This window comes from Oryx dammah, unplaced genomic scaffold (assembly GCF_014754425.2).
Source record: "Oryx dammah isolate SB20612 unplaced genomic scaffold, SCBI_Odam_1.1 HiC_scaffold_25, whole genome shotgun sequence".
Lineage (NCBI taxonomy): Eukaryota > Metazoa > Chordata > Mammalia > Artiodactyla > Bovidae > Oryx > Oryx dammah.
The window spans coordinates 18778211-18800246 of record NW_024070209.1 but is presented as its reverse complement, the minus strand read 5'-3'; the positions used below and the strand labels follow the sequence as shown (position 1 = coordinate 18800246).

At 40.6% G+C, this 22036-nt stretch overlaps 1 protein-coding gene across 2 annotated transcripts in view; it reads left to right on the top strand.

The window, feature by feature from the left end:
• The window catches only part of FEZ2 (fasciculation and elongation protein zeta 2), a 44241-nt gene that overhangs the window by 772 nt on the left and 21433 nt on the right, over positions 1-22036 (top strand). For both annotated transcript variants that reach the window (XM_040224628.1, XM_040224627.1), the window contains exons 2-5: positions 4091-4199; positions 10734-10850; positions 13104-13245; positions 14321-14589. In XM_040224628.1, coding sequence (XP_040080562.1) covers positions 4091-4199; positions 10734-10850; positions 13104-13245; positions 14321-14589 — 637 coding nt within the window. The remainder of the gene's footprint in view (positions 1-4090; positions 4200-10733; positions 10851-13103; positions 13246-14320; positions 14590-22036) is intronic.

Here is a 22036-nt window from a genome sequence, read left to right as displayed (position 1 = left end):
GAATGTTACAAATGCTCTGATACATGTGCAGAATACAGGGGATTTTGTGTGTGTGAAGAAAGACTTCAGAGAGAAAACGATCCTGATGGATGAGTGGGAGTTTGCCTGGCAAATGTTACTAGTATTCTAGCTCAGGGACACAGTGCATGCAAAGGTCCTGACGCTGAAGCAGCCTTTATGCCACAGGAGGTTGTTGGCTTCATCTGAGAGCTCAGGTTGAGTGTGAGTCCCCATAGAGGCAAAAAGGAAAAGATCTGGTTATTAATAGGAAGGATCACCAAGTCTGGTAGGGAGATCGGTGCATAAACAGGTAATTATTACAGGGCATTGGTCAGAAATTCACCGGGATTTATGAGAGCTAGGAGAGTGGAGGGACAGAGGTTATTTAACCTCCTAGAACCCCATTTATAATTTAGTTAAATGAGGGTTGTTATGCACCATAGTTTTCCTCCAAAAGAGACTGAAAGGAATGAGAGTGTGGGATTTGACAGTATTGTAATGTAGGGGGAGAGGAGCTCTGGAGAGCCTGAGGGTAAAATTACAGAGTAAAAACTGAGGTTATGGGTAGGGATGGATTTTCAGAGCACTGTTGGGATGGAGAGATTAGAGGTTAGGGAAGAATGCTTCAGCTGAAGCTCCAGTATTTTGGCCACCTGATGCAAAGAGCCTACTCACTGGAAAAGACCTGATGCCAGAAAAGATTGAAGGCAGGAGGAAAAGAGATGAGATGGTTGAATGGCATTACAGATTAAGTGGACACGAGTTTGGGGAAACTCTGGGAGATCGTGAAGGACAGGGAAGCCTGGTGTTCTGCAGACCATGGGGTCGCAAAGAGTTGGACTGAGCGACTGAGCAACTGAACAACAAAGAATGCTTGAGAGAAGGCTCCATGGGCAAAGGGAGGGGCTTGTCATTTGATGGTTTTCTTTCCTCTGTGAATCAGAAGATTTATCAGGAAGAGGGAGTTGGGAATGGAGGCCAGTGGCTTAGCTAGCAGTGGTTCAGGGCCAGCTCTGTTTAGAGATTATGTCTTTTCATTGGTACTTCTGTACAGTGTTCAGGCCCGGCATAGAAGGAGGAGTTTATGATTGGATATTATACACACAGATATGCAAGCTTCCCAGGTGCCTCACAGTGGTGAAGAATCCCCTGCCAGTGCAAGAGACACAGGTTTGATCCCTGTGTTGGGAAGATCCCCTGGAATAGGAAATGGCAATCCATTCCAGTATTCTTGCCTGAAGAATCTCATGGACAAAGGGGCCTGGTGGGCTACTATCCATAGGATCACAAAGAGTTGGACATGACTGAGCCTGCAGTCAGTGGCAAAAGACATTTTAAACAGTCTATTCCCAAAGAGAAGATAGTGTTATGCATAAATTTATATACTCTGAATCAGTAGACTCAGGACGTACTCTGGATTTTAAAATCATATTTATTATATATTTGGGTTTATCAAGAGTAACTTATCAAAATGAATTAGTGGCTTGTACACAGATAAGATTCCCTATTTTTCATTCACCTGTACTGTCTGAAAAGGAGTGTATTTTTTGCTTAAATCTTAGGTTGATACAAAACTTTCGTTACTCTTGATAATGATTTTTCGTAGATATTACATTGGTGGTACTGCATGTTGCTTGATTTGGGAATGCATAAGAAGTCAACCTTTTCTAAGCAGGAGTTGCCTACCACTCTCATGGTCCCTGTTCTGTTGCATAAACATGCTTTCCATTGCTTGATAGAGTTCATTTGTGTTCCTTTCACTAGAGAGAGTTGAAAATTCTTTCACTTAGATAAGGACTTCCCTGGTGGCTCAGATGGTAAAGCGTCTGCCTACAATGTGGGAGACCTGGGTTCGATCCCTGGGTTGGGAAGATCCCCTGGAGAAGGAAATGGCAGCCTGGAAAATCCTGTGGACAGAGGAGCCTGGTAGGCTACAGTCCATGGGGTCGCAAAGAGTCGGACACGACTGAGCAACTTCACTTTCACTTTCACTTACGGCACTTTATTCTTTTCTGAGTCCCAGTTTTAGTTTTGGTTACATACGTACTGTGCTTATTGGCTAAATAAGCCAATACTTTAGAAGGGTCTAGTGAGGGACTGAATGTCAGTGAGACTTTGACCTCCTTTGGAAAAGAGCCGCCCTACTAGCTGTTTATGATTGGCTCTAATGCTTTATGATCGGATGAAGGCAGTTCCTATCTTGATTGGAGCATTCTAGAAATCTTTCAGTTAATCCGGCCTTGTGTCCTTTCAGCCACAAATGTTCTGGCCTTGGTGAAGATAGAGGACCGTGACTTGTCCTTCATTTTCTTGGGAGATCAAATTCACCCACAGTCAATTATTCTACATAAAATCTTCCGCTCCACTTGTGCTTTTATTATGGCCTCAATTAAGAAGGAACAAACAGCAGACAAACCTCAAAAACTCTGGACTGTCTTCACCTACTAGAATATCCTATTGGTTCCTGACCAGGGTTAGGTGTATGGTCAGTCATTTAGTATTGGAAAATCTTCTACCCAGGAAGAGGTGGGCCAGCAAGTTTAGCAACCCAGACTGTTTCCAATTTGAGCATATTGGCATTTGAGGAAATGAGGATTCCAGCAGAGAGGAGGATAGGAATGAACCATGCATATGAGAGATTTGCTGGGTAAATGAGCCAGTTTTCTCGAGCTTTTTGTATTCACATATTCATGGAGGCTAATATGCATTCAGCAGCCAAATGTCATTTGGGGATTGTCTGTTTTTGGCAGTTGTGGTCCCATTGCTTCTCTTTTAACCAAATTACAGTTCATTAAATCAGTATGTTGTTTCTCTGTTTTGAAGCTTGCATTCTTATTTTTATAATCCCTGTGGTCTTATTTTTGTATCCTAGTATCTTACACACTTAGGAAAAAACCCACCCAATTTTTTAGTGGCTTATTCACAATTAGATACTTGTTAAAAATGTTAGCTTTTTCTTTTTTATTAATTGTATGTGTGTATCTCTGACCATTATATAGCTAATTTGTGTAATGTTTAACTTTACTTAGACTAATTAAATTTAATTTCATTTATATTTCTGAACTTTTTTTCATATAATGCTTTTTAAAAAAATGCTGGTTATTTGGGATTGAAACTGAATTTTGGTCATGAAATTGGTTTTCATTCCTTATTTTGGTGTGGTTTGGAACTTTCATCAATATAACTAATTTGAATGAATGCTTTGAGTTAGAGCTGGGAGAAACGTCAGCCATCCTTATCCAAGCTTCTTATTTTAGAAAGAGCAGCTAATGCCTGCAGAAGTTACAGTGCATGGTTAGAGGCTGAGGATGAATGGAGATGAGAGTCTGTTTTCTGAATTTAGTCAAGTGCTCTTTTCATTTTACTCTGTTGCCTCCTCAAAATTCTGTTTGTTAATAAGGAAGAGTAATTGCATTGGGTATAATCTGTGTATTTTATTGTGAACTCCCTTTCTTTCCCTTTTCATCATATCTTAGTCTTACACTATAAATTAGATATTAAGCCCTAGTCTCATATTGAGGCTGAATTCCTTCTCCTGGAAATTCTTTCTCATTAGTTAAAGAGAGATTATTCACTCTGTGGAATAGTCTATATGTTCGGAAGTTACAAAAGAAAAATAATTATAAAGCACAGTGTATTTACTACCTGTTTTGGCTTGGGAAACACGACTTAACTTTCCTGTGCTTTAGTTTCCTAATCTGTAAAATGGGGATAATAATGGTTCTTCATGGTATTCTTTTTGAGGATTGAGTGAGCTAATGTAAGTAAATTGCTTAGGATGTATGTAAACAGTTTAGGTAATATCTGGTACACAAGACAGTGGAAATGTTAGCCGTTGACTTTGTGAGTTTTCTGTTCCATGTCGTCTTCCCTCAGGACTTGTCAGCCCAATGGTTGGGTTTTCCTTTAGTCTTATTCAGGAGGCTCTGGTTTGTTGATGCTTTTCTGAGAAACAGTAGGCCTTCTATTTTTTTTTTTTTTTTGCTGTGATATTTTTTGTTCTCTCTTTCACTGTAGTACTAGATATCTGTTTAATAATGATAGACAGAATGTTAACTTTCATTGATTGTAGTTTTTTTTTTTTTTTAAGGATTTGGAATGCCCTGACAGATAATTACGGAAATGTAATGCCTGTAGACTGGAAGTCATCCCATACTAGGACCTTGCATTTGCTTACTCTGAATCTCTCAGAAAAAGGGGTAAGTTAGGATTTGCACCAATAGTTTCTGAATAACTGATTCTGATAATGGAACTAAAAAGTAGCGTTTCTATCTAACCACAATTCATTGCGTTGCTTCTTATTTCCAAGCTTATGGCAAGTGAAGTGGTCTTCTTTTGCCATCTTGGTTTTTGCTACTGTCCACTTGCTAACATTTCCTTCCGGTTCTTCCCTAGCACACACTCACCTTTTTTATGTTTAGGTAAATTTTCATCACCTGTGTATGAACAGCAATGATTAGCACTTTTTTTTTCTAGCTTAAATAACATAACTTTGATACATTGACAATACTTGGTAAGAACCTTAGGCTTTGATTTAATATATGGAGGATTCTGGAGTGTCTACAGAGAGATAACTTTCTGATGAATTTAATGCTGGATGTAACATGTTTGAATATTGGAGAACCTTTAAAAGACATTTCAAGTCTTGGCTTTTTGATGTGTTCTTGGCTAACTGTTGGAGGCTTCTATGTATGTCTTGCGGAGAAGGCGATAGCACCCCACTCCAGTACTCTTGCCTGGAAAATCCCATGGATGGAGGAGCCTTCTGGGCTGCAGTCCATGGGGTCGCGAAGAGTCAGACACGACTGAGCGACTTCCCTTTCACTTTTCACTTTCATGCATTGGAGAAGGAAATGGCAACCCACTCCAGTGTTCTTGCCTGGAGAATCCCAGGGACGGCAGAGCCTGGTGGAGTGCCCTCTATGGGGTCGCACAGAGTTGGACACGACTGAAGCGACTTAGCAGCAGCAGCAGCATGTATGTCTTGGAATTGTAAAGTGAAGACACCTTGAGTAAAGAGTACAGGTGGAAGGATAGCAAAGGGGACAGAAAAGGGAAGGGAATTGCTTTAAGTGGAAAATCACAGTGTGGTTTAACGCTGACGAGAAAGGAGGCCAAATGGAAGTTTCAGGGCCGGACTATTTAAATTCTTCATCAAATAGCAGTGTGAACTCATGCCAGCTCTTTTGGCATGCTCTATATTTCATTAAGTGTATTTGTGTAATTTCTGGGAGTATAATGCAGTAGGATTGTATTTTAAATAGTGCTGTTAATGTTTTCTGAAATGATTTTCTTAAAAGTGTGATTCAGAAAAGCTTGCCGCCTACTATTTCTAGTAAAATATAGGATTCTGACTATATTTCTTTGTATTCTAGTACATACAGGATTTATTTGTTCCAGTTATTAATCTCCTTAAGCTGTTTTGCAGGCTGACCTGACATACATTTAGGGGTAGGAATAAAGCAAAATATCTTATCCTCTGTCTTCTGTTTATTTGGATCTTAGCTATCATTCTGGGCTTAGTTCAAGTTTCCCTTCCTCTCTGAAGCTCCCTATTACTGTTTTAGCCTTTGCTGATCTCATGGAATTATATAATTTTAGAGTTGGAAGGGACTTTAAAGGACACTTAATCCAACCTCTCACTTGGGGGGAATCCCCGTTTACAGCATCTCTGACAGATGGTCATTCAGCCACAGACTAAATCCCAGCAAGGAAGGAAAATGCACTCCTCTCTGTGGGAATCGGTCACACTTGTCAGGGTGTGAAAATCGTAAAGGACTTACATGTCCCACAGAGTTTGGCCCCCAAGTCTCTTGGGTGCTGGTCCTCACAGCACTTGATCTGTGTCTTAAATCATCATTGGTGTTTCTTAATTATGTTTGTGGATCTGTCATTAGATTGTAACTTCCTGGTAGATATCTTTGTATGTGTCTTCTCAGTAGCTATCACGGTGTCTGGCACATAGTGAGAACTAAGACAAGTGTTTGTTGAGTGAACAAATGAATAATCTCATCAGTAATACTATAGGGTCAGAGACCATGGTGGAAAGTTTTTAAACTTTTAAACTTGGCTCCCTCTCTGTTTTCTGCTGTTAACAGAAAGCTGTTTTTAAAGCTGTTATCATAGTGCTGCATCCACAATAGCCAGGCAATGAGTACTTTGTTTGACATAATAAGAAATGGTAGAGGATATCTTTTCAGAGTTTCAAAGAGAAGTACTTTAGTCACATGAGCAGGACACTCTAATCCAGTTTTACTGAATATTGTTCTTTGGTGACCTCTTGGGGTGTCACTCCCTTTATCTGCCTTTTGACTGTTTTCAATACCAGAGCAATGGCATAAGCAAAGATATTAGTAGTGACCTGGAGTTCAGTACTCATGCTCATTGTAAAAGCTCACCTGGAGAACTCAGCAGGTTAAAATGGACAAATGATCATCTCATATCTGAGTATCTTTTTTAAAATTTAATTTTATTAATTTTTGTCTGCACTGGGTCTTTGTTGCTGACAGCGGGCTTTCTCTAGTTGCAGCAAGTGGGGACTGTTCTCTAGTTGCAGCTCAAGGACTTCTTGTTGCAGTGGCTTTTCTTGTTGTGGAGCACAGGCCCGAGGGCGCTTGGGCTTAGTTGCCTCATGGCATGTCGGATCTTCCCGGACCAAGGATCGAACCTGTGTCTTCTGCATTGGCAATCGGATTCTTAACCATTGTACCACCAAGGAAGTCTTAACATCTGTCTGTCTTCACATGATTCGCAGGTGATGAATACAACTAAGATGAGAAGTCTAGTTCTTGGAATGAGTAGGACATATTAATTTCCTGAAGAAAAATGCACAGCAAGGAACTATGTAGGAAGCAACCATGTTATTCTATTAGGTAGCATATAATTAATTTTTTTAACCTGGGAAGTTGCCAACTGTGTATTATTATTATGTATGTATTATTTCCATAACTGAGTTATGCAAAATTTATCTTTTGAAACCATTCTTTAGATTATTTCAACTGTAAAACAGAGTCTGTATGAACTTTTTTTTGACAAAGGGGAAAGAGATTTCTTTTGCATTAGGATGAGATAAACAGGAAACTACAGTTCCCTAGATTTCAGTTTAAAATTTTTTTTTTTTAATTGATGTTCAAGATGGGACACTTCTAAATGTGATAGGTCTTTTCTAGAGGAAGGCAACTGGTATGTTCCAAATTCTTACAGGGGCACATTTTTTCCACTTGAGGCAGCTTCTGTTTCGTACAGGGAAACAGAACCATGGCTCTGTATCTAAACGTGGCACAGACAGGAGTGATGGGAATGCTTGGCAAAGAGAAGGCACATTGATGCCTAACGGGAGCGTGAAGAATGAGACCCATGACAGCCAAGGTTAGTTTTCAAAGCCTGAAAGGGATTCCAGCCCTTAGCATATGCCATCTCTGTGGGGAATGGCCTTGGCTCCCTCTCTGGAAAGATGGTCTGGGATTATTATTTCTGTTGTCATGGAAATTTATTCTAATGGCTTATTGGTATCACTCATGTGTTTTGGCAGTAGCTGCAAACCTGTTCTAAATCCAGTGCCATTCTTGATCCTGCTTATGTGATAGAATGCTTCTAAATTGTTTTGCCTTTGGAATATCTCCTGAGCCATATTCTTCCTCCTACCATGCGTGTTTCTTTAGAAACAAGGACTCTGTTTAATGCATCTTTGTATATTCAAGAGTAGAAATAGAAGATAATAATGTGTTCTTTAGGACTAATTAAAAAACTTTCTATTGTCTATTAAGGGGGAAAAAATAAGACAGAACTATGGTCCTCAAGTTACAGCACAGAACCGTGATTTGAGGGGAGTGTTGAAATTTTAGGATCAGTGAATGTAATTCTTAGGTTTACTGTACATCATCGTACATCCTTATGTGGCCCATTTCATCTCTCCTTCTACAATCTTGAAATTAAACATCCTCTCTCATCAAGAGCCAGCTCTCTTGACCTTTCTCCTTTCTTATTAACAGGATAACTTAGTTTGAAAAAGTAAACTAAAGCTATAGAACTTAACATGAAAAAGCAGTCTCTCCCCAATTACCTTATCATCCTTGATTTCCACTTACCGGTAGCAGCCACTTTCAGCTACTTCAACTGTTTCTTCTAGCAGATAACATTCTCCTGTCATTTTACTTAATTTTATTCTTCAACTTTAGACTTTATCCATTGACTCTGAACCCGGAGGATGAGGGTTTAGCAGTCTCAGAGTCATCCCTCCCTCCACCCATAACCCTCACAAAAACTTTGGTTTTCCCTCATCTTCCCAGTATAATTATGTCAGAACATTTCGTTGCATCTTCATTTGTATTGACTATTTAAATGTTCACATTTAAGTACATTTTATGATGGTGTTTCCTCTTGTAATTTTTTTCCTTCGGGTCATAATAATTGCCTTTTTGTGGTTAATTTAGGTTATCATTAGCTCACTAATTCATCCTCAGTAGAGTCATAAAGCTCACTTTAGTAAATGAAACACACTGGGCAACCTATCAGTCTCTCTTTCCTTTCTTCTATGTTTTTCTCGATTCCTTCTGCAGTAACAGTTCTAATCTGAACTGGTTACTGTCTAGTTTAGCTCTATGGCCATCATCCTAGGATCTTTACTTCACTGTCATTACAAGAATCCCCTTCACCTCTCCCTTGGGTTAGAGCCAGTGTCTACTTCCTTTTTGGTTTTCCTCCTGGGTTTAATGGAGCACGTTCTGGAGTAGCTTTCTGAGAAAGGTTACCTGAGAGGTAAATTCTTTGAGAACTTCCCAGCCTGATGGTTCAGTGAGAAAGCCAATGAGGAGGTCATCCCTGCAGGGCAGCGTGGCCTTGCTGTATGTGGTGGCGGACAGAGCGGAGGGCTGCTGTGGCTCCTCCCCCAGCCTAATGGGATGCGAGGCAGCACACTGGTGTTTTCATTCCTTGTAGTTCTCACCTGCAGGTTTTCTTTTTAACTCTGTGGTGTGTGTTCACCATTAAATGTGAGAGCTGTGAGAAACTACCAAGGTAGTAGAGACCTACATCCATCCAATTGTGTCTTCAACTATATATATATATATATATATAATATTTTTAATGTATATACACATATATACAATTATATATATATGCATATGTATATACTTGTGTGTGTATATATATATATATATATATATAAAATTTTCCCAAGTAAAATACCATCTTTTTAAATTATCTACTATCTGTTAGAAATACATGTCTGTGGACTTCCCTGGTGGTCCATTGGTTAAGAATCTGCCTGCCAATGCCGTGGCCACAGGTTTGATCCCTGGTCTGGGAAGATTCCACACGCCGTGGACCAGCTGAGCCCATTCTCCGCAGCTATGGGGGCGCTCGCTCTAGAGCTTGTGCTCTGTAACGGGAGAAGCCACTGCAGTGAGAAGCCCACGTACCACAACTAGAGAGTAGCCCCTGCTCGTTGCAGCTAGAGAAAGCCCGTGTGCAGCCATGAAGTCCCAGGGTAGCCAAAAATAAATAATGAGATAAAAAATACACGGTTGCTTCTCACATCATTCCTTGCCCATCTGTTCTCTGAGAACTCAGTTTCCACTGCTTCTGACAAATAGAGTTCTAATTTCAGTTTTATTCATCGTCTGAATGGTCATGTCATGATGGATTCATGATAGATAGATGATCGCTTGTCCATTTTAAGCTGCTGGGTTTTCCACGTTTGGCCTTTACAGTTGGTAAACTCGAGGCCATTATTATAGGGACTGTTGATATTGGCGTGGGAGGGTAGAGGACACCGTATGAGCTAGACATGGTGAGATACCAACAGCAAGCAGCCCTTTAGCATGAGCCTTAGGCATGAAGAGAGGTCAGGAGGGGAACAAGCTACCAGGACCTGTGGAGAGTGGCCATGCAGGCGAGATCAGCTCGACAGGTGCTGCAGCCTTTGGAGTCTGGTGGGGACAGACAGCAGAATACATCCCCAGACTTCTCCTCCGACCCCTGCCCCACTTTCCAGCTCCTGCTAGTATCTGCTAGTGTGTTAGGCCACTAGGGAATCGAAAGTCAAGGGTATCCTTTGATGTAGTCCATAAGATTCAGTGTCCTGGGGCATAGAGTGGGGAGAAAAATGGTAGTGAGGCAAAGGGAGAATCTCCAGGATAGTTAGAGTTAAAAATATTTTTGGAAGCTAGAAACTTTTTTGGAAGAAGAGAGAGTTCTACTGGAAGGGCTAAGTATAACCCTTGTAGACAGTTCCCTTCTGCCAAGAATTTGATTGCTTATCTCTCACTGTATTAGAAGTTAGTCTGCAAGTAACACACTGTTTTCTGTGGAATTGTGACACACACCGATCGTCCTATTAGATCATTAATTAAATAACATTTGCTGCTAACCCTGTCTGCCCCCCACCCCTGTTTGCTGTAATTCCCTACAAATCACTGTAGAATACCAGATATTTTCATACTTCCTGGACCCTCTTCCCCATGAAATAAACAGCGAAATATGTGTCCGTTTGGGCAAAAGGGAATGTGTGCAGCCCCCTAGCAGCTTCATGTTTATTCTGCATTCCTCTCCTTTCTGTCCGAGATGGCTGTGCACCGTGCCTCACATATTGCCTGGTACAGAGTAACTGTAACGAGCTCTGCCTTTTGAACCTCTCAGCAGATGCTCCCTCGGCAGCCCTCTGGACCCAGACACTTTGACTTTGTTGTGATCAGAAGGCCCTGCTTTTGACAGTGGCTCGTTTTTGTCTTTAGATGAGTGACAGCTTGCTCTTTGATACCTCAGATGATGAGGAGCTGAGAGAACAGCTGGATATGCATTCAATCATTGTCTCCTGCGTCAACGACGAGCCGCTCTTCACTGCAGACCAGGTACAAAGGAGGGTCCCCTCCATCAAGGAAAGGGAACCTCGGCTGCAAAACTGTTTCTTGGTGTGTAATCCAAAGCAGATGGATTATGTTAGTTGGGAACATCTTTCAATATATGTAGTTTTCCAAGATAAGCATTGTTAAAACGGTATAGCAGGTTACTTTAAAAGAAGGCTGTTGCTTCCACTGGAATCAGAAAAAATACTATAATTTTTCCTCTTTCTTTAGATTTGAGCAGACATGGAAAAACTATATCTGTGCAGAAGTTACTTAGTTTCTTTAAAACCTATGGAGAAGTCATTAGCACTTACTAGAAGTCCTTATTGTATACCCAGGAAAGAAGTGAGCATTATTCCTGTGGAATGCTCTAATAATGTCAACCTTGTATTCATTTAAAACCTGTTGAATCATCTTTCTCATTTTCTGAATACTCTTCCCACTTCTGCTGTATTGTCAAACTGTAGTACACGAACTTCCTGAAATCATGTTCCACGGCTACTGAAACTGTGAGTTCAGTTAGGTTGGAAAGATGAGGTCAGTAAAGAGATGTATGATGACAAGATTGGGAGCGGTATGTTAAAAATGTGTCATCTTGAAGCTCCATCATATTTGTGGTTGGATCATCCTAGGCTTGAAGAGAGTGCTTAAAAAGCAGGATAGTAAGTTAGATGACCGAGTGCAGGAAGACCCTGATACCCTGGGCAGAGGTGTGACCCTGAGAGTTCGTCGCCTTCTCGGTTCTGTGCCTGAAACCAAGCTGTCCCTGCTTTTGACTGACAGAAACAGATTCTTTGCCTCTTTCAGTGTCTTGTTTTTGTGTCTAAAAATGCCTATTTTGGAGACTCTTCTTACTAAATTAGTGTAATCCCCACTCCTTCAGGTTTGCTTCTATTTTTCCTTGGTGCTAAAAGGGTTAAACTTGCTTCATATTGTATTTTTTCCCTAATAGTTTTTTTTTTTTTTAAACTCAGGTTCTATTTTTTAAAGTTATTTTTATTGAAGTCTAGTTGATTTACAATATTGTGCTAGTTTCAGATACACAGCAAAGTAATTTGTTTATACATAATGTATGTATATATCTTTATTGTTTAGATTTGTTATAACCTGTTATAGTGTATATAATAATATATTGAATATAGTTCCCCATGCTATACAGTGAATCTTTATCTTGTTTGTATATATGATAGTATGCATCTGTTAATTCCATACTATTAATTCATCCTACCTCCCCTTCTCCTTGGTAACCATAAGTTTGTTAGTTTGTTTTTTTAATGGCAAACTTTTGTTTTGGCCACATGGCATGCAGGATCTTAGCTCCTCCACCAGGGATCGAACCCTTGACCCTTGCAGTGGAAGCGTGGAGTCCTAACCACTAGACCATCACAGAAGTCCCTAAATATCCCTTTATCTTCCCTTGAATTAATATATGAAAATTTTTTTCTGTTGTTAAAGGAAAACTTTCCTGCCAAAGCAAGAATTTCTTGCTTTATGTGTAAAGGTTTTTACACTGTTGTATTTTATAAATTTTATGTCAATTTTATTAAATAGCTTTAGATTGAGTACTTGGATGTGGCATACGGTAAATTCTCTGTCACTTGCTTTCTTTTAACTGTAACTGTGATCCCCTTCTGGGATGTCTCAAGTAGATGGTGTATGTGTGTGTGTGTGTGTTTAATACTTATTTATTCATGGCTGCTCTGGGCCTTCATTGCTGTGTGCTGACCTTCTCTAGCTGTGGCGAGTGGGGGTTCCTCTCAAGCTGTGGCACTCGGGCTTCTCAGTGTGTTGACTTCTCGTTGTGGATCGGACTCTGGAGTTCAGGCTCAGTAGTGGTGGTGCGTGGGCTTTGTTACCCCTCATCATGTGGGATCTTCCCAGACCAGGGATTGAACACATGTCTCCTGCATTGGCAGGTGGATTCTTAACCACAGAACCACCGGGGAAGTCCTATGCATGTATTTTTAGCAGCAACTCAGAGATTACAAGATCTGATAGGGCCAACTGATATGTGATGAGTGTCTTAAATCATGTGCTCTTTACTTTTGTGTTTAGTATATTGTAATTTTTTTTTTTTTTTTAATAAACCTGGTGTACTCTTACAAACCTTTGATTATTCAGACAACCGACTCCTGCACACTGCTGGTTAATATAGAATTAGGGGACTTCTACTCTGGTTGCTGTAGTTGAGCCTTGTGTTACAGATGGACCGTTTTACCTATGTGTGTTTGACTAACAGTGGTTTGTATGTTTTGGAAGGTGATTGAAGAAATTGAAGAAATGATGCAGGAATCACCAGACCCAGAAGACGATGAAACGCCTACCCAGTCAGATCGGCTTTCAGTGCTTTCCCAGGAACTTCAGACTCTTAAGAGGTCTAGCACAAGCAGTTATGAAGAGAGTAAGAAGCCTTACTTAAGTTAGTGCTGCCTGTGCTTCTGTGTACCTCAGCCATAGAGTGGGACCACCTTCAGGAGCGTCTGGTTCTCACAGGCTGGGTTGTGTACTTTTCCTCTCCTCACTCCCCGCCGGTGGTACTCAGGGCATTTGTTTATCTTTGCTTGGGGACTGTGTCATATTTACCTTTGAATCCTGTATTTGTCTGCTTGGGCTGCTGTAGCAAAATACCGCAGGCTGGGTGGCTTAAACCACAGAAATTTGCTTCTTGCTAGTTCTGGAGGCTAGAAGTCTGAGACTGAGGTATTAGCAGGTCTGATTTCTTCTGAGGCCTCTTCCTCTGTCCTCACATGGACTTTCCTGTGGTATATCTGTGTCCTCATCTTCTCATTTTTAAGGGCATCAGTCACATTGGATTAGGGCCCACCCTAATGGCTTAATTTTAACTTCATTATCTCTTTGAAAATGCAGTCTCCAAATTCAGTCATATTCTGAGGTGCTGGGGGGGTAGGGCTTCCACAATGTCCTATTTCTGTAGTATTTCCTGAGAATAAAGGGAAGTGCTGAGAAAAACCTGTAAAGGGTCTTCAGGGAATCGTCTGCCCTTCATCTTCCCAATTTTCAGTAAAATACACACACTGGAGCATGTGTGTTTAAGTATGTATTTAGGTTACTTCTTTCAAATGAACTTGGCCTCTCTTCAGAAGTGCCCCAGAACCCTGCTCAGTGGCCTGTGATTTCTTTTCAGTACAGTGATTTCCTGTACTCTCTCTCTGCTTTCGTGTTCTTTTCCTTGCACAAGCTTATTAAGTCTTGACTGAAGTACTGTTCATGGAACCATTGATTTTAGATGAGTAAAAAATTTTGTTATATGTTTCTTCTCAGCCACTTGAGAAGTAACTTTGCCCACCTACCTCTACTCAGACCTGCTCACCAGGAGTCTGAGGAGTCTGAGACAATCACAAACCATTTAATTGCTCAGAATACGATGTTTTTGCTCTTTGGTGAGAAACATTTTACTGTGCTGCCTTGAAACATTTTGGTCTTCATGTCTGCTCAGCTTTGCTTTTCGGTCACAGGGGTGAAAAGGCTGTCGGTATCTGAGTTAAATGAGCTGCTGGAGGAAATCGAGACGGCCATCAAGGAGTACTCCGAAGAGCTGGTGCAGCAGCTGGCCCTGCGAGACGAACTGGAGTTTGAGAAAGAAGTGAAGAACAGCTTTATTTCTGTTCTCATCGAAGTGCAAAACAAACAGAAAGAGCACAAAGAAACAGCCAAAAAGAAAAAGAAACTCAAGAACGGCAGCTCTCAGAACGGGAAGAACGAGAGAGGCCACATGCCCGGCACAGTAAGTGGTGGTGTGGGGGTGATGCGAACACGCTGGAAGCGGCTTCCGTGAGGCCAGTGGCTTCCGTGAGGCCAGGACCCACGTGTGCAGGAGCAGGGCGTGCGCGGGGTCTTCACCAGAGAGCTGAAGGATTGCGTTCAAGACTGCCAGTGTACTCTGCTCCTTCCGAGAGGTGTTTTCTTGTGGTGAGGGTTTGATGGTTATCTGGATAACTCAGTGCTGAAATGTTTAGGAGGGAGGTAAAGAGAAGGAAGAGAGGGAGAATAAAAGAGAATGTTAGGAGGAAAAGCTTTAGCAGGTGACCATTTCAATACCTCACAATGTTAATAGAGGCTATTTATATTTGGCTGGTGGGCAACTGAATGATACTGCTCTCTTGTTTTTGCTTAACCCTTGTGAGTTATATAGTAAGAAATGGGGTGCTTTTAGAGGTAGTTGAACTATACGGAGCCTAAAAGCAGAGGTTGACCTTTAAATCGTTTTCTCCTGACTTATGAGTGAAGTTGGAATGAGAGGATGTTACAGGCAGTTCCACGACATTACCTGTTTGGCCTAGTATTTGGCAGACTAGACTGTTACTGACTGGTGAAAACAACTCGAGGATATTTGAATCTTTGACTTTTGGTACGAAGCTTTTTGTTTTCTGCTTTTCACTTTTCATAAGTGATGCTGTTAATTTCACTTGATTAAACTTCATTATAAACGTTACCTATTAAGTATTTGAGATACACTTCCTGTTGGTCTTATGGGCATTTCATTTTTCTTTGATAAGTTGAGACCCTGTATCTTGCCACATTTATGTTTGTATGTGAAGAAGTGTTGGTTTTGTTTTAAACTTGAATGGTTGGGCAAAGGGATTCATTTTCTAAATGAATTGTACCTTTTAAATTCACGATAGTGGTAACATGATAATGCAAATTACATCAAACTGCAAACTATGTCTTGCAGTTATAAAAATTCTGTCTTTGACTAAGTCTGATTTATTCTTTCTAAAGACTGCTCATCAGAGAAATAGATCTCATTGATCAGACTCTGATAGAATCCAGGAAGGGAGCATGGCAGTTCTGGGGTGTGGAACTACCAATGAGAGTTAATACAAACCAGAAAGAATCTTACTACTTAGTCCATTCATTATGCTGTCTTTTCAGTATATGCACACTGAAAAGACATAGTTTATAAACAGACTTTGCAAAAGTTGCCAGATATGTGGAACAAAATACTATTTAGAAATGGTGGTATTGGTTAAAGTGTTTAGTGACTTCTAGCAATGACACCCCACTCCAGTACTCTTGCCTGGAAAATCCCATGGATGGAGGAGCCTGGTGGGCTGTAGTCCATGGGGTCACTAGGAGTTGGACACGACTGAGCGACTTCACTTTCACTTTTCACTTTCATGCATTGGAGAAGGAAATGGCAACCCACTCCAGTGTTCTTGCCTGGAGAATCCCAAGGATGGTGGAGCCTGGTGGGCTGCCGTCTCTGGGGTCGAACAGAGTCGGACATGACTGAAGTGACTTAGCAGCAGCAGCAGCAGTGACAACTCTGAAGAAAACAGCACCCACCAAACAAAAAAATCCCCACCCAGACATTCCCCAAGCCAAAACATTTGTTTGAGTATACAGCCCTGGATAAAGTTTGCTTTAGTTAGGAACAGTATTTTGTATCTCAAATTTTTTAAAAAATTGTACCCTTGAAATTGTCCTTTTATGCAGGTGTGATTAAATAAAATGCTTAGTTAAAAAGTCATAGCACGGTTGGTAATTTCTGCCTATCTACTTTTAGGGATTGCATGTAATTCCTCCATTTATTTGTGTTAACACTTAGGCAAGGAAAATAAATATATCCCTAGAGTAGTTTAAATGCTTCTTTTTCAAACTCCCATTTAAAAAGGGTTTGAGTAGATTCATTGTGTGATTTTACATGGTATTTATGCTGAGAAATGGATTTGACAAGGCAACGTTTAGGTCTTATTTGAACCTTTATTAGCCTTGAAATAGATTCATAGGAACAGTAAATGTTTTTTTAACCCAAAATATTTGGACATGTGAAGTTGCTTCTTGAGTCCTGATCTGCTGTTTGTGTCAGAACCTTTAATTAGGCTAATAATGGCATCACTAAGCTTGCAACACTAGTTCCCGCCATCATTATGAAGCTTGAAAGGAGGGCAAAAAGCCATTCCATTTGGAGGAATGGAGGGGCCTGAGACCTATCAAGGATTCTGAAAATAGTGATCGGTGGCTCAAAGGAACTTTAAAGTGAAATGGCCAGTGGCGAAACAGATTCCAAGAAACTGCCTTTCCAGGCCTTTTATATAACATGCAGTTTTGGCAAGGCCTGATCTTTGTGGATTGGCTATCTCATTTGGTGGTTTAGTTGCTCATTCGTGTCCAGCTCTTTTGTGACCCCATGGACTGTAGCCCACTAGGCTCCTCTGTCTATGGGATTTCCCTAGCAAGTTATATTTCTCTGGAGTGGATTGTCATTTCCTTCTCTAGGGGATCTTCCTGATCCAGGGATTGAGCCTGTGTCTCTTGCACTGCAGGTAGTCTCTGACAATGTAGATGGATTCTTTACCGACTTACTCACCAAGGATTGGTGACCCTTTTGTAGAGAGCATTACTTGTTTTCTAATAATGTTGGTCACTTTTTTTCTTTTTACCTTAGATATGTTTTATATCTATCAAAGACTTGGATTTCTTCAAGTGTGCAATAGTTTCCTGCCATTTTTCCCTTAAGCACGTTTCATTGAAACAGAGCATCAATTTGTAGTACTTTTTCCATAATTGCCAACTTTTGGTACAGACAGACTGTAATAAAATATGAGTGTGAATAGAGCAGAGTTTAGGTTTTCATTTTTTTAAATATAAATTTGTTTATTTTAATTGGAGGCTGGTTACAATGTTGTATTGGTTTTGCCATACATCAACATGAATCCGCCATGGGTGAACACATGTTCCCCATCCTGAACCCCCCCTCTCACCTCCCTCCCCGTACCATCCCTTTGGGTCATCCCAGTGCACCAGCCCCAAATTAGTGGGCCTAGAGATGCTATTCATAAATATTAAATAAATTTCTGAGTATCTTCTGGAAGTGAAATGTTGATTTAGTTTTTAAAGTTAATCTGTTACATGTTGGATAAGATAAAACTATTCATTCAGTAAACATTTGCAGAGTATCTTTCTTGTGCCAGGCACTGTTGAAGATACAGTGGTGAATAAAACAGATAAGGCCTCTGGCCTCTTGGAGATTATATTCTAACAAGGGAGACAGGCACTAAACAAAGAAAAGTGTGACTAGACATTGTAACTTCAGGTAGTAACAGATTCCATCAAGAAAAGGAAAAGCTTGGTTGAGGCAGTTGCCAGCAGTGCTATGGGGAGCTGTTTCCAATATGATAGTCACTTTGTCACTTGCTCCTTCTGGTGGCCTGGGCAGGCTGTCCTTTCCCTCTTCAGCTGTCTGTTTGGAGGTGATGGTGGAAGAGTACATCTTCTTCTTGGCTAATGAGACTTAATAGAGTCAGTTCAGTCGCTCAGTCATGTCCAACTCTGCAACCTTATGGACTGCAGCACACCAGCCTTCTCTGTCCATCACCAACTCCCGAAGCTTGCTCAAACTCATGTCCATCGAGTTGGTGATGCCATCCAACCATCTCATCCTTTGTTGTCCCCTTCTCCTCTTGCCTTCAATCTTTCCCAGCATCAGGGTCTTTTCCAGTGAGTCAGTTCTTTGCATCAGGAGGTCAAAGTATTGGAGCTTAAGCTTCAGCATCATTTCTTCCAATGAATATTCAGGGTGGATTTCCTTTAGGATGGACTGGTTTGATCTTCTTGCTGTCCAAGGGACTCTTAAGAGTCTTCTCCAACACCTCAGTTCAAAAGCATCAATTCTAGAGTGTCGATTAATAGATTCAGAGACTTTATTTCCTTTATCCTGTTCAACATCTAGAAAAACAGGAGTTGGGAGTAGAGATTGGAATGGTTGAAGGGCGCTGTTAATGGGTTTGGTGGTGCGTGTACATTTCTTTGAACTGACTGTGTTGTGTTGGGCTGTGGCGTGACCATTTATGCCACTGCCTTTTTCTGGAGTGACCTTCCTTCCTTTCCTGCTTCCACTGTCCTCTTGGGAGATTTCTTTTCTTCTCTCTTTTTTAAAACTCATTATTCAAAATCATGGTCAGGCATTATTTTCCTTTCTTAGACCTTTTCTTGATGACTCTTCCTCCAATGCAAAATTGACAATCCTCTCCTTCTGGGGTTAGTATTATTCCTCTTTAACTGTTGCTGTTAGTACTGTGATGCCATATTGTAATTTTTTGTTTTCATGTCTGTCTCTGTTATGGTTCCCTGTGGATAGAAAATGTAACTTTATCTAACATATCCCTAGGTCCCACAAGGTCCTCAATAAATTTCTGATGAATAAATAGTAAAAATATATATATGTAATTTTTTTTTTTTTTTTTTTGCAAATCTGTGTTTTTTCCTTGGATCTTTCTGCCAGGTGCCAAACACATTGAGGCTGAATAGCATATTGATTAAGAACTTTGGGTTAAGAGCTCTGTTTGAATCCTGATCCTGCCCCTGGGTACATAACCCTTTGAATTTTGGAGGGATTAAGTGAAATTATGATATGTATAAGAGTAGCATATATCCTGAGTAAATGCTAGTTGTTATATGTCAAACTGTTTCCTAGACATTTTCCCCTGAATATCTTGTGGGCATCAAGAATTTATCTTATCAGACTGAACTCACTGTTTTTCCTAAAGGTGAATTTATTCCTTATATATTTCTTTTGACTATAGAAACTATAGTCTCCCCATTCACCAAAAGCAGTGGAATTTTTAGGTCAAAAATACCGTTTTAAGCAACCATCTTTTCAAAGTGTCCTACATAAATGTTACCCAGTAACAGCGTAAGTTGAGTGGCCATTTCCCCAAACCCCCAACGTATGATGGTTATTATTCTTCTCATATATACTGATCCAGTAGGCAGGTAATGGTTTGATTTATTGACTGTTTATATTCTTTTGTGAGTTGCCTGTTGTGTCACATTTGAGCTGAGGGTACACATCTGCTGTCCTGGTACCATACTTTGTGGTGATCAGTTGCTTAAGTCTTTCCTTAGGAAGGAGTGCAGTCTTTGCGAAGACTCACTCACATTGTTTCCCCAGCACTGCACCTAATTTGTCACTTAATACACATCTGTTAAATTGAAACTTCGCAGTAGAGAGGATGGAATCTCAGAGGATTTGGGTGTGTGCTTTGAATTATTGCTCTGCCAGGGATTTTTGAGGGGCCAGTCTTCTGCTTATATCAAGTAGGTTCACAGGTCGTTGAATTTCAGTGGCTGTTTACAGGAGTACAAGAGCAGGTTGAAGTACACCAGCTGTCTCTACATTAGTAATTTAAGAGGTTAAAGTAATTTAGTGGTGGTTGTCATCTGGAGTTATCTCACGTTGTAAAGACATTAGTGTTTCCCTGCCTAGAATGGATGTTCTTCTCCTTCGGAATCCGGTGTTTGTCAATTACAAGTCCTGTGTAAAGTTTCTTATTCGAAGCCTAGGCCTGAGAAGATGGGAGTGTATGCAGTATCTTTTCTGTTGTTCATGTTGCACTGAACTGTTGAGAGTTCTAGTGTATTGCTGTCACCACCAGCAAAAATGTATTGGGTTGTCCAAAGAGTTCATTCAGGGTTTTCTGTAAGACAAGCTCTTTGACCAACCCAATATAATTGCTTCAGTCTATCCCAAAGGAATTTATTCTGAAAGCTTCTGAGATATTGGTAATCGGTGAGTCCATTGTAAAAAGAATCATATTACCGTAGTTTATTGCTTTTGGTGTTGGAGAGATAACTGCTTAAGGATGAGGAGGAGCTGGGGCTTGGATGATAGATACTCTTTTTTGTGTATATTTTTCTTTCACAGATGCATTGCTCCATCTGTCTGTATGACTCACTTTGCTCGTATTATGACTAACAGTCAATCTATTTTATTTCTCTTTTACATGCAAAAATGCCCCAGTATTAGTTTTTCATTTAATCTTGACCAAAACTGACTTTAAGAGAAATTTATTTTTATTTAGACAGCTACTATTATTCTGAAGTTTTTCTAGTTTATACAGGCAATAAAGCCTAGAAGGAATTGTTCTGGCATAACTACTTGAATTTGATGCTCTTTAAATAACAAGGACCTGTATTTCTGTTGTTGTTCCTTTTTAATTTGGAATTTAAAAATTTTACATTTGCTAAGATAATTTAGCCCAGGGATTGGCAAAGCAAACTGTTGGCTGAGGGCCAAATCAACCCTCTGCCTGTTTTATAAATAAAGTTTTATTGGAACACATCTATGTTCTTTCGTTTATACGTGGTCTATGACTTCTTTGGTGTTACAAGTAGATAGTTGAATAGTTGTGACAGAGACTGTGTGGACTGCAAATCCCAAAATATCTACTATCTAGCCCTTTATGGAAAAGTTTGCCAACCCCTGATTTAGACTAAAATTTGATAAAATTAAAAACGAGAAGGAAAAAAGTAAGCCCCTTTTAAGTGAGTTTGTGTAGATAAAAGATCACTGTGTTGTGACTAAAATTTACTATAAAACGTAGCCCTATTTTATTCTCAGAGTGTGGTGACTGCAGCCATGAAATTAAAAGATGCTTACTCCTTGGAAGAAAAGTTATGACCAACCTAGATAGCATATTCAAAAGTGGAGACATTACTTTGCCGAGTAAGGTCAGTCTAGTCAAGGCTATGGTTTTTCCTGTGGTCATGTATGGATGTGAGAGTTGGACTGTGAAGAAGGCTGAGCGCCGAAGAATTGATGCTTTTGAACTGTGGTGTTGGAGAAGACTCTTGAGGGTCCCTTGGACTGCAAGGAGATCCAACCAGTCCATTCTGAAGGAGATCAGCCCTGGGATTTCTTTGGAAGGAATGATGCTAAAGCTGAAACTCCAGTACTTTGGCCACCTGATGCGAAGAGTTGACTCATTGGAAAAGACTGTGATGCTGGGAGGGATTGGGGGCAGGAGGAGAAGGGGACGACCGAGGATGAGATGGCTGGATGGCATCACAGACTCGATGGACGTGAGTCTGAGTGAACTCCGGGAGTTGGTGATGGACAGGGAGGCCTGGTGTGCTGCGATTCATGGGGTCGCAAAGAGCCAGACAGGACTGAGCGACTGAACTGAACTGAACTGAACTGTTGAGTTATTCCTTTTCTCAGGGCCCCTCCAGCAGCCTGAGTTATGCCCACAGATGGTGATACCGTCCATCTCCCAAGTCACTTGCCATGGGTCCCCACCTAATAACAGACCTGTGTGCTGTGTGTGTCAGATTCCAGTTGTTCAGTTGCTCAGTTGTGTCTGACTCTGTGACCCCAGGGACTGCAGCACACCAGGCTTCCCTGTCCTTCACTGTTTCTCAGAGCTTGTTCAAACTCATGTCTATTGAGT